The following is a 12418-nucleotide window of genomic DNA, read 5'->3' as shown; positions in this document are numbered from 1 at the left end:
TAAAGTCTGATAAATCTATAAAAATAAATCATGTAAATAAATTGATTACGTAATTCAACCAAAAACCAAACTTAGAGCTATCAAGTCAATTCTGACTCACAGTAACCCAGCAGGGCAGGGTAGAACTGCCCCTATGGGTTTCAGGCTGTAACTCTTTCCAGGAGTAGAATGCCTCATCTTTTTCCTGTGGAGCAACTGGTGGTTTTGAACTGCTGGCCTTGCAGATAGCTACCCAATGCCTTACCCACTATACCAGCAGGGCTCCCTAGTCACATACTTCAGTTGGAAGTAAAGGATGTTAGACAATGGATTTAGGAACAACAAGGAGGTAGATCAAAGGTTACCAAGGAACCACTTCCCAGCCCCATCTATTTTTCTAGTTAGAAAAATAGCCCACTGCTTCTGCTCTCCAGGGTAAATGTTGAGGAGCAGAGCCTTCTGTATCGTATCTCTTGCTATCAATAAGAAAGGAGTAATTTACTACTGGTACCCTGATATCCATTGCATTGAGGTTTTTTAATGAGTGGTCAAGGATTTCGCATTGCTTGGATCCACAACCAATATTCATAGAATACTCAGCACTCAGTAGTGAAGAGATCAAAAGACGTGTTACATTGAGGAAATCTGCTGCACGTGACTTCTGAGTACTGAAAAGCAAGGATGTTACTTTGAGGATGAGGTTACGCCCTGACCCAAGCCATGGCATTTTCACTTGCCTCATGTATGCATGTGGAATTGGACACTGAATACAGGAGATCCGAGAGGAATTGATAGGTCTGAATTTTGTTGTTGGTGAAGAATACTGAAAATACCACAGATAGCCCAACAAAACAGATTTGTCTTGGAAGAAGTACAGCCAGAGTACTCCATAGAGGCAAGGCTGGTGAGACTTTGTATTGCGTGTCTGGGCTAGTTGTCCGGGAGACCAGTGCCTGGAAAAGGGCATCATGCTTGGTAACTGGTAAAGCAGAGGGGCAGCAGGAAAGAGGACGGCCCTCAAGGAGATGGACTCACAGAGGCTGCAACAAGGGACTCAAACAGAGGAACAATTGTGAGGACGGCACAGGACTGAGTGGTGCTGCCTTCTGCTGGGCAGAGAGTTGCCAAGGGTCAGAACTGATTCCGTAGCACCTAACAACAACAACAAGGAGGCCAGGTTAAGTCAGCAGGAGTTAAGCACCTGACTTCTTACCAGAAGGTCAGTTAGGCCCACCAGATAATCTCTCTATTCTGTCTGATAAGAGTTGCTATGATTGGATTCAATTTAATGTCAATAGTCTGATTTTTTTAAGGACATTTTGCTTCAAATTCTACTGATACACTTCACTTTCTTTATCTTTCACTGTCCCTGAGAGCACGGCTCTCTGAGGTCCAGGCTCCACAGGGACAGCTCACTCTTAGGAACAAGCCCAGTCCCCACAACCACAGGACTTCCACTGGCCTTTTATTTCTTTACATAAAAATGGTCAAAAATCATGATCCATGGAGGAAAGTTCATAACAATAAAAACAGAAACCTAAACAGAAGTACTATCAAAAATCAGATTAGGTTAGGGATGAAAGGAATGCAGGAACTATTAAAAATATATTCATATTTGTAGAAAAAAGAATAGGACATAATTCCTTTTAGTGAAAAAGAAAACTTCTTCAATTTTAAGTATAAAATCCAAAATAAATCTAAAGATTGAAAAGATATTTAAGAAAACAAAACTGAAGCAATCTCTAGAAAATAGAAAAGAAGGCAATAAATGAAAAACAAAACAGAAAAGATAGTTAAAGGGGTGTGGCAGGGGAATTTGGTGGGAAATGGTGAGCTAATTAACAGTGACTTCAAGAAAGAAGAAAATGATCTAAAATTTATTTTTGAGATTGCATACTCTTAATGATTGAACTATTGACTTATGTGTTATGTAAATACGTCAATTAAACAGATGAAACATAAGTGTGAATGAAAGCAGAATGGAGACGGCTCAGTAACACGTTCAGGACAGCCGGCGGCGGGTGCGCAGCAGGAGGAAGGGTCACATACAGAAACAGGGATCATGCGAGCAGGAAGGAGAAAGTACAACTAACCCTGTCAGTGGAAAAAGGGAGCTCATTTCCACAAAGCGTTAGCTTCCAGGCTGAAATCACCTATCAAGTGAAGAACACAATGAACGTAGACCCACAATACACACATCCTGGTGAAACTTCAAAACTTTATAGATGGAAAATGTCGAAAATTTTCAAGAATGAAAACCACATATAAAGTACTAGCATTCACAATGGCACTTCTTAAGGATGCTGGCGCGAAAAGCCAAGAGCAAGGCCCTCCAAGCTTACAATTAAAATTATTTTAAACCCTTCAAAAATATTTTTTAACTAAAATTCTCTTTAATACTATATCTAGATTTCATATGCAGCCAGAACCATAAAAGGTGAGGTTTTAATTAGGAACCCCCACCCCCAACCTTTGAATATTCAGAACACCTCCCATATAATCATTGGCAGGGAGCTAATAAAGCCTGCATTCTAGCAAAACTGAAGAATCAATGAAGATCAAAGATAAGAAATTATAAGAAATGCTACGTGCAACCAAGAGGCAAACCAAAGACTAAGAACAGCAGTTGTGCAGTGGATATAAAGAACAATTAATCTCTACAGCAAGAGGAAGGAGAATTCCAAGAAAAATGTTGGAATTGTGAGAAATGAAAGAGGAAATCAACAAGAAAAAGCACTTTGAGAGATATCTGAGCTGTAAGTGACCCAGAAAGGAGTTGGACAGTCTGGCAGGCAAAAAGAACATTGTCTAATCTATAAGAATCAAAATGTGCATTAAAAGAAACAGGACCATGCTTACCTGTGCGAATAATACTTATCTACTCACAGTGATATAAACTACCTTTGAATATATTGAAAACATGGGGAGAGAGGTGCAAGCATGGGGAAAGGAAGATAATAAAAGAAGTTAATAATCACCTAAAAGGGCAAAATAAATAAGCAGAAGCATAATATTTTAAAGGAGGTGAATGCAAGAAGACAAAAAGAAAACCTAAAAAAAGGACAAAGTATTTGGTGTCGGCAGAGAAGTCTCCAAAGATGGGGCCGTAGGACCTGCAAACAGTTGATTATTTACTACAAATCTCACCGAGCCTGGATCTCACGCGTGTGTCCACATTTACCTTAGATTCGAAAATTAGGAAGGATTGTTTTGAGTCCTTTGCTTTATTATAGCACAGCCATCCACCACACACCTTGCCACTGCTTCCCCCAGGACACGGACTTTTCAGAATGATCAGACAAGTTCATTTGCAACAGCACACATTCTGTACTTGTCTGCTGACACCTGGTGTTATTTAACATGTGCCTCTCTAACCCCAATAATTACTGTCGACCATCGGTTCAGCCTGAAGGACTGATCAGATCCTGAGTAAACTGCTTTGGCGAGGATGCTTCTTAAGGAATGCTGAGTACTTCATAGTGCGCAGCACCAGGAGGTGCACAATGGCACGTTTCCCCCATTCTCAGTGGTGCTGCCTTTAAAGGCTTGATTAAGGTGATGGCAATCAGGCTTCAACTTCTTGGAAATTAGTGGGGAAAGTCACTTGGACAATGCTATGGAACCATGCAACAACAGCATCATGAGCTGTTCCCCGGAGTGCAGTACCATAAATGTCTATGGCAAATAACGGTTTCAAAAGGTTGCAAAATTGGTGAATTTTACCAATCATGTCCTAACTTTTTTATAAGAAAGGGAAGTAGGAGAAATTTAAGAATAAAGAAAGAAAACTAGACAGTCTTACTGTGTAAATAGCTTTCTTTTCAAATGATGAAACTGGTAAGAGAAATGACCAAGTAGAATTCACAAAGGCTTAGAAACAGGGCCCTGAGTTTTCACTCAATGTTCTCATTGAGTTCTACAGATAAGAAAGTTAAAATACATAGTGTTTAAAATCATGATGAAAGGAACAGCCATCACTTGATCTCCAATAATACACACATTCTATCTGCGTATGACTCAATACCTGAGAGAAAGCCCATATGAATGCACATTTAAATGTACAACCACTGTGGGCGTTGTGTGTGTTTCCAAAAGTGTGTGAAATGTTTCCATTCCTTGCTTCCATTTTCCCTTGAACTTTTTGAGGTTCCCTCAGGTGTGTGTGTGTGTATGTGTGTGTATTCATAGCACATGACTTTAGAAGATTATCAGCGGCAAAGTTTAACAGTAAACCATTCATAAAAGAAATGCAACTAGTCCATAAAAATGAAAAAAATTTAGTGCAAATTTAAAACCGAAAATATCATTGCCTAGCGGCTTAATTTCTTTTTCCTCATAGTGTTACTATTGTCTGTTTTACAATGATTATCAAGGTTAAAAAAAATAACAATCACTGTCCATGTACTAGAAGAAGAACCAAAGTTTATCTCTAAGAATTACAATATCCTGTTTTAATTTTAATTTCCAAAGGTTTCTATAATACAGGGTCTGACAAAGGAAATAACGTTTTTCTTTAAAATGTTAACATAATACAATGACACACCAAGGCTATGAGACACATTCCCCTGCACAGAAAAATAAAGACCTGATACAGGCTATGGCCAGGATAAACTCTGAAGACATTATGCTGAGGAAATACTTTCAAGCCAATTATAAAAGGGCAAATATCGTATGATTCCAGTTATATGAAATAATTAGCTTCAGTTAGGGGTAGTGGGAAAGTTTTAGGTCCAGTAAAGGTATGGGTGAGCAACATGATGAACATAATTAAAGCCACCTAACTGAGCACGTGAAGAGTACTGAAATGTTTTGTTACCAACATCCTCACCACAAGTAAAAGAGAGAGCCCCCATGAGCAGGTAGACTCTTACCCATAACCCCTTTGTGGGAGACATTCCAATATGTCATAGCAAAGGGCGAGTTGGTCACTTCGCTCACAGCTGTAGATGCACTCCAGGGCGACTGACATCAGCTGGTCTTGATCAGGTATAATTTTTTGCTGTAGCTAGAGGGAAAGAAAAGCAGGTGCACTAAATATCAATAGATGTACAGTCACGTTCACAGTCATATCTCCCTATCACTCTCAATAGAATATTAAATAGTACAATTAACCAGCTGCAGAAACAAATTTTTCTTTTTCTTACTGACTTCTAGGGTCTCTAGTAATTACAAATGAAATCACATTTTAATTACAGGATCAGCTAAAAAAGATCATTGGTAACCCATACACTTTATATCAACTGAAAACAAATTCTTCAATTTATGACCCATTCAATATTAAGTAGATAGGAGAAACACAATGAATTAAAAAGTCAATTCAATAAAAAATCATTTCTAACCCCACATCAGAATTTTATGTTTCAATTACAAAAATATATAAAATTCCTTAACTATTATTCACAGATGTTAGAACTTATTATTTTTCTCAATGTGCATTATATATAATCCATTAAAGTACATGACATTTTATTCAAAAGAATTTGCATTGTTAATGAAGTCATACACAGATCACAGAAGAATGTAAACCATGTTTCTAATGCAGAAAGATAGCTGCAATCCCAAGCAACAAAGCAGAACTCTCAGTTTGGGTTTCTGAAGCTCTAAATCTTTATGAGAGCAAAAAGCCTCATCTTTCTCCTGGGGAACAAGCTAGTAATTTTGAACTAATGACCTAGTGGTCAGCCAACACTTAACCTACTATGCCACCAGGGCTCCCCAATTCCTATGTATATGCACCTTTTCCCATAACGAATCCTAGATTCTCAAATTTGAACTATTTTTTAGGCTCTAAAAATAAACCTGCTTTTATATGTCTTCTAAGTTTAAATTCTACAGCCAAACTCCCACGGTAGAAATCCTAGCATTAGCCTATAACTAGTTTTGTGGTCAAGCCATTGAATAGGTTTGTGCCTTGCTTTCTTATCTATAAAACCAAGACACTAATAAAACCTTCCTAATAAAAGAAAATATGAGATTGAATAAACTAGCACATGTAAAATGCCTATATTATCACCACCACAAAAATTTAGTGAAAGCTTGAAAGTATCTTTTTAAAACACTTTTATTGGCATGTAGTTCACATATCACAAAATTCATTAATTCAATCCTATTAAGAAGAGTTGTACAATAAAAAAAAAGAGTTGTTCAATCATCGCTGCAATCAATTTTAGAACATTTTCTCCTTCTTGCGTTTGTACTCAATGTTATTAGGAAACTATTTTTTAAATCCATTTTCAACAATAACATTATTGCTTAAAATAATCTCCATAGTAATAACCTACTGGTTCTCAATATGTTGGCCTGTAAAATGTCAGAGAAAGAACTGGAGCTATTTTAAAACTAAACCTTTAAGAGCCGAAACAGAGCAAAGAGAACTGCTCTTTCAGCCTCAATCTGGAATGAATGAGACCCAGAGCAGAGCAGATACCCACCTCACCTGGCATGTAGCGTTAAGAAAAAGGAATACTCCTTTGTGTCTCTGCTGCCCACATTTAGAGGTCATCTGTCAATGTACTATAACTTAGTCTAAGCTGTCTGGTAAAGAAACCATTTCTCCATGCAAGACTCATGGTAGATGAGGGTTTGTTCTTTGGTAAACAGTTTAGAAAAACAAACAGTATCACCACAGTCTGACACAGTAAAGCAAGCAGATGTAATCAGTAATTGCAAGAATCGCAATAAAACTCAGTGGTAGTTACTCATTCACTCGCCCTGACAAACGTTACTGAGCACTTGCTTTCTACTAGCCACCCCGATGCTGATGTTGACCTTGACGGTGTTGGGGCCATCCAGTCCGTTCTGGCTCACAGCCACCTCATGCACAACAGGCTGAACACTGCCCGGTCCTGCACCATCCTCACGATGCTGTCCGGGCTTGAGCTCACTGTTGCAGCCACAGTGTGAATCCATCTCCTGGAGGGCCTTCCTCTTTTTCACGGTCCCTCTACTTCACCAACATGATGCCCTCCTTTAAGAAGTGGCCTCTCCTGACAACAAGTCCCAAGTCTGTAGGCTAAATCTCACAATCCTTGCCTCTAAGGAGCACGCTCGAGCCATACTTCTTGCAAGACAAACTGGTTTGTCCTTTTAGCAGTCCATCGTACTTTCACTACGCTTTTCCAGCATCACCATTCAAAAGCATCAAGACTTCTTCAGTCTTCTTTATTCAAGTTCAACGTGCACGTGCATATGAGGCAACGGAAGAGACCATGACTTGGGTCAGGGGTACCTGAAGCCCCCAAATTAACCTCCTTGCTTTTCAATATTCTAAAATGGTCTTGTGCAGCAGATTTACCTAATACAACTTGTCTTTGGATCTGCTGGCTGGGGTTTCCATGAGTATTAACTGTGAATCCAAGCAAGACAAAATCCTTGACGACCTCTACCTTTTTTCCACTTATCAGGACGTTACCATTGGGTTCAGTTGGGAGGACTTTGGTCTTCTTTACACTGAGTTGTAATCCACACTGAAGGCTGCAATCCTTGATCTTCATCAGGAAAAGCTACAAGTCCTCTTCACTTTCAGCAAGCACAGTTGCTAATAAACCTTCCTCCAAATCCTGATGTAAGTCAGCTTCTCTGATAATGTGCTCAGCCTACAGATTGAACCAGTACAGTGAGAGGATACAACCCTGTCACACACACCCTGACAGTCCCCGGCAGTACAGACAACATGCATGTGTTATTGGGGACATACAGATGAAACAACGTAGACACTGAGCGTCTATATGAAGAGGCAAATAAGTGAGAAAATAAACAATAGCAATAAAACGTGATAAGGACTGTAACAGAGGCAGGCACCACACCCTGTCATTGCAGAGAGGTTTCACAGCAGAGGGAATCTTAACAAGCAGGATCTGAAAGGACAGGCAAACACTTGTCAAATAACACAGAGGGAGATAAACATTCCAAATACAGGAAACAATTCACCAAAAGGCAGAAAGTTATGAAGGGACCCGACAGGGTGAAGAGCTGAGGAGTTCGGTGGGAGTGGACCGGTGAGTCCACTGAGGGAAACGAGGCTGATGGGAAGCAGATTGCAAAGGGCCACCCCAGGGTTCAGGTTAAATAGCTAAAGAGTCCAACCTTTTGCCCTGTAGAGAGCAGTAAATCACTGGAGATTTGTCTGAGATTGTGAAATGATCCAATTTGTGCTGTCGAAAGGCAACGTTGGTAGAAATAGAGACGATGGTCTAGAAAGGCCGAGCCCAGCACATCACTATTCTGTACTTTGATGTTCACACATTTCAGCAAAGGCAAATGGCTGCATGTTTTATTCAAAAGGCACATGCTAAATTGCCAAGTGAAAACAACAAAAAGCTGACTACATACAAAGGATTTACAAGACTCTATACAGAAGATGCATCACCAACAAGATTACTGGGAAATACTTAAAGTCACTTCTTTCTTCCTCATAAAACATTCATATTCCATCCATCCTGTTTCTCGCACATAGTATTCCGCTGTCATAAGCAACTTACCACCCTCTGCTTGCCGTAAACCTCCTCAAATACTAAGTGGAAACTGCTGATGAAAACAGATGGAAAACTCTATAAACAGTCAAGGAGCAGACAACGATCTGACAGACAACTCTTGGCCAACCCAAAAAGGTCCAAGGTGAACTGTCGAATCGTTCCTTCTCTCTGCACTACACTGCTCTCAGGTGGGCTCCAGATTCCTAAGGCGGGCTGGTGCAGGACGTGGAATCAAGGAGAATCCCAGTTGAAGGAAGCTAAGTGAGCATCTGCTTCAAGCCCAGCATGCTGTTGGAACTTCACTACAAAAGCAGTGCTTCAAGTCATGGACTAACTACACCACCAGGCCCGAGTCCCCTTCTAAGACTACGGGAGCTACTGTCTCTTTAAATCACACGTTTATCTACAGTTAAACCCCAAAAATTGTTGACTTTGAAAAAGTATGCAGCACTTAACAAAATGGCTGTTCCATCCATTAAATTCATTCTCTCAGAAATATGTAGCTACAAATATAAGAATTGTTAAATCTCATTAAAAAATCTCCTATGAGAACATAAAGATTTTTACAACTTCTTTAAAGATATTTGAGTGCATATATCTTCTCCTATTTATGGTAGAGAGTCTCCATAGTGGATAAAAATACAATCTGTAAATCAAGAATGCCTATATGTTTTAATCCAGGTCCATCCACATATTGTGTGACTTTGGGTCACACTATACAACCATTTTCGTTTCCTGTAATATTAAAATACTACATCAGCCTCATTAGACATCAACTATAATGAAGATGATGCAAGACGGGCAATATTTTTGTGGTTAAAATAAGATTGTGTGAGTAAGAGTCAACTTGATATTATGTAACAACAACCTCATAAAACTGTTATAAAAATTTTTAAAGCTAACACTTGTAAAGTACCGGCCTGAGGTACAAACTCCCCTATCTACCAACTCTTAATTCTCTTGCTATTACCAGGTTCCAACATACAGTACATATTGAACCAAGTTTGGATGAAATCAATCAAAATAAACAATTCCATGAACTTGTAAATATTTCATTAACAAATCAAAATTTTGTAGGAAAAATGTACAGATATTTTTAAGAAGTTAAGCATTTCTGCTTACATCTGGTTTGGAATGTTGAAATATCTTCAGAGGAAATGTTAAGTCTCCTTTCGCTAACGTTACCAGGTATTCCTTTAACAGTTCATTGGCGACACCAGGAGACTGCTTCTCACAGCGGTGAAGGAAAGGGACCATCCACTGATAGGCACTCGTCACATACTTATCTTCTGAGCACTGAGATAAAATGAACCACAGCAAACAGAGCATTAAAGTACGTTATTACATCATCTAGCAAATCCTAAGGCTCACAAAAAGAATGGCGTTCAAAACAAACCCTCCAGCTCATCACTCACATATAAACTTGCAAACGTGGGGGGGGAGGGGGGGCAAGCGGATTCCTCTCTAGCGTGGGGCTGCCGTGAGAGCAGCAGCACTGTGGCTGGCTGTTTCCCGCCCCAGTTCTAGAGTCTGCTGATGGTCCCAAACAGCTGAGACTCTCCTCTAGGAGACAGACATTGCACCCCTCCTCATTCATGAGGTCCTTCAGGGAAAAGAGAAGTTCTGTCCAAAAATGCACACACGTGTACAGGAGGGCAGACCACACACCAACTGAGAAACGGAAGCAGAGCGGCAGGAACAGGCATGCCCAATGATGCACCCACAAAAGAGGGACCACGGGAGAGGTGCTGTCTCACCAGGCAGCCCAGTTTTTCTCCTGTCCTTTTCCACTTTGTGTTGTTCTGCTTTTTCACACCCACCTTTACAAAACTATAAATGATCATGGTCATTCTACCAAGAATTAAGTCCCCGGAGATGAAGGGGCATGGGATCAAGAGCAGCTAAAGCAATGGGCTTAAACGTGACAGCAACGGTGGAGCTGGTGCAGGATTGGGCAGCATGCCCTTTGTCATACACAGGGTTTCTCTAGGTCTGAACTAAGTCAACAGCACACAACGACAACAAGGGCATCTCTAAAATTACACATTCCCTTTTAAAATTACGCTAAGAGGGGAAAAAACCTCTTAAAAGAAGTGCCATGTATTGCAGCGCTGCTACTGGGCCCAATTCCATGGTTGATATAAAAGGCTAATGAACTTAGCTGCTAACTAAAAGGCTGCAAAAGTCTGAGTTCACCCAGAAGCACCTCAAAACAAGATTGATGAACCCATAGGGATAGCAAGCAGAGTAAGGGTTGTGTGTGTGTGTTTGTTTGTTTGTTTGCTTTGGGGGGTTACAGTGGTGGTGGTGGTGTGAGGGAGGAGAGGTAGAAGGGAAATGATATGAAAAAGTCCAGGAAGGAAAAGAATGTTGGAAACTGATTGTGATAGCAATTGTACAATACTGCTTGATGTGACTGAAGTTTGGAACGATATCTGTATTAACTCCCAATTTTAAAACATAAATTTTTCTGTTTTAAAAAACAAAGGCCTGGTGATCTACTTCCCAAAAGTCCAGCATGGAAAACCCTGCGGGGTGCAGTTCTGCTTTGACAAGAAAAGAGGAGGCGAATGAGGAGCGGGGCAGTAATGACGCAAGGAGGGAGGAGAGGGACAAACGAATGGGACGAGAGTGATGAGGGAGGAGGATGAAGCCCAGAGAAAGAAGCGTGTGAAACCGAGGTACAGAGGAAAGGTGCAGGGAGAAGAGAGCACACCCAGCAGCTGAGACCCCCACCCTCACGCAGCCCCCGAAACAGATAGTGCAGAGCCCCCCATGGAAAGAACACTGCTGGACAGCTAGCACCTCTGCAAAGTATTCCGTGGGCCCCACAGACGCCATGAACTAAGAGAAATTGTAGGTTGGCCCAAGAAAGATCTCAGAATAGTGGGGATACTCTTCTAAACACACCAGCCCTGAAATAAAAATGTCTTATTTCACAACCACTCAACCCTCCTCTGGACTTCAGTTTTTGTTGTTTTTTGTTTTTGAACTCCTTGAACTATACATATAGCTAGAAATGTTTAACATAGTGAAGAATAATAATAGAGTTACTAGAATAACCAGGTAGTTGAACAATAGGCCTAGATAAAACTTGTGGGTGTGTGCATTGTATAGATGGGTCAGAAGAAAGGGCAAGCACAATACAAAAATAGTTTGCATGGATTTCAGTAGTTTATCTATACAGCCTCTCACAAGACTGATAACTCCACAAAGAGAAAAAGTCTGGAAACGTTCCTATAGTTACTAAATTCCCAAATTTGGAGGCAGGTTAATCTCAAACACATGCAAATCCAAAATCCACAGGGAATGCTGAAAAAGAAAGACAAGATAAAACCTACACTCTCCATCAGCAGTCTTAGCTTCTCAAAGTCTTTCATCTGTTGGAGTTCTTTCAGGGTTAGGGTTAAGTCACATCCGGCTTCATAAACCAATGTTTCCAGGGTAACCAAATTGTCACACAGAACCAGCAAACCAGGAATATTGCGCTCCATTCCAAGCCGAATAAGTGACAATGCACAGTCAACCTACAATGGAAAAGAGACGGGTAAGGCTCTACGTAGCAAAATCTGCCCATCTACGCCCAAGTAAAAGTCACCAGAACCAGATCTCATTCATAGTCATTTTTTATAAAAGCACGTTTAAAAGTAAAATATTGTTATTACAAAACATTCAATTCTTTATCAAATATATTAGCATCATGCTATTTCACTTCAATCAATAAGAAACACTGAAAATAAAGAGGGGAAAAATTTTAAGTGTGTAGAATATTTTACAATTTACTAACCACTTTTATATATTGAGATAGTTTATTGTGCCAACCTGGCTGATAAACACATGTTGGGGTTAATTGAAGGGCGGAGGGATATATGGCTCAGTGAGCCTCGCCTCTCGTGTTCTCGGGTCTCTTGTTTTCTGATGGTCGGACCAGGGTGCAGCTGCCTTAGCAGTTCCCTGCTTCAGCT

General features: G+C 40.3%; 1 protein-coding gene across 1 annotated transcript in view; it reads right to left on the bottom strand.

The window, feature by feature from the left end:
• The window catches only part of NBAS (NBAS subunit of NRZ tethering complex), a gene marked incomplete at its 5' end in the record, with an annotated part of 394305 nt that overhangs the window by 200198 nt on the left and 181689 nt on the right, over positions 1–12418 (bottom strand). Inside the window, 3 exons of the mRNA XM_045286598.1 lie at positions 4851–4984; positions 9576–9749; positions 11795–11980. Of these exons, the coding sequence (XP_045142533.1) occupies positions 4851–4984; positions 9576–9749; positions 11795–11980 (494 nt within the window). The remainder of the gene's footprint in view (positions 1–4850; positions 4985–9575; positions 9750–11794; positions 11981–12418) is intronic.

The sequence above is a fragment of the Echinops telfairi genome, unplaced genomic scaffold, assembly GCF_000313985.2.
Source record: "Echinops telfairi isolate 266 unplaced genomic scaffold, ASM31398v2 ScPeMD7_9;HRSCAF=40, whole genome shotgun sequence".
Taxonomy (NCBI): Eukaryota; Metazoa; Chordata; class Mammalia; order Afrosoricida; family Tenrecidae; genus Echinops; species Echinops telfairi.
The sequence above is the reverse complement of the archived record's forward strand: the minus strand, read 5'-3'. Positions and strand labels throughout refer to the sequence as shown.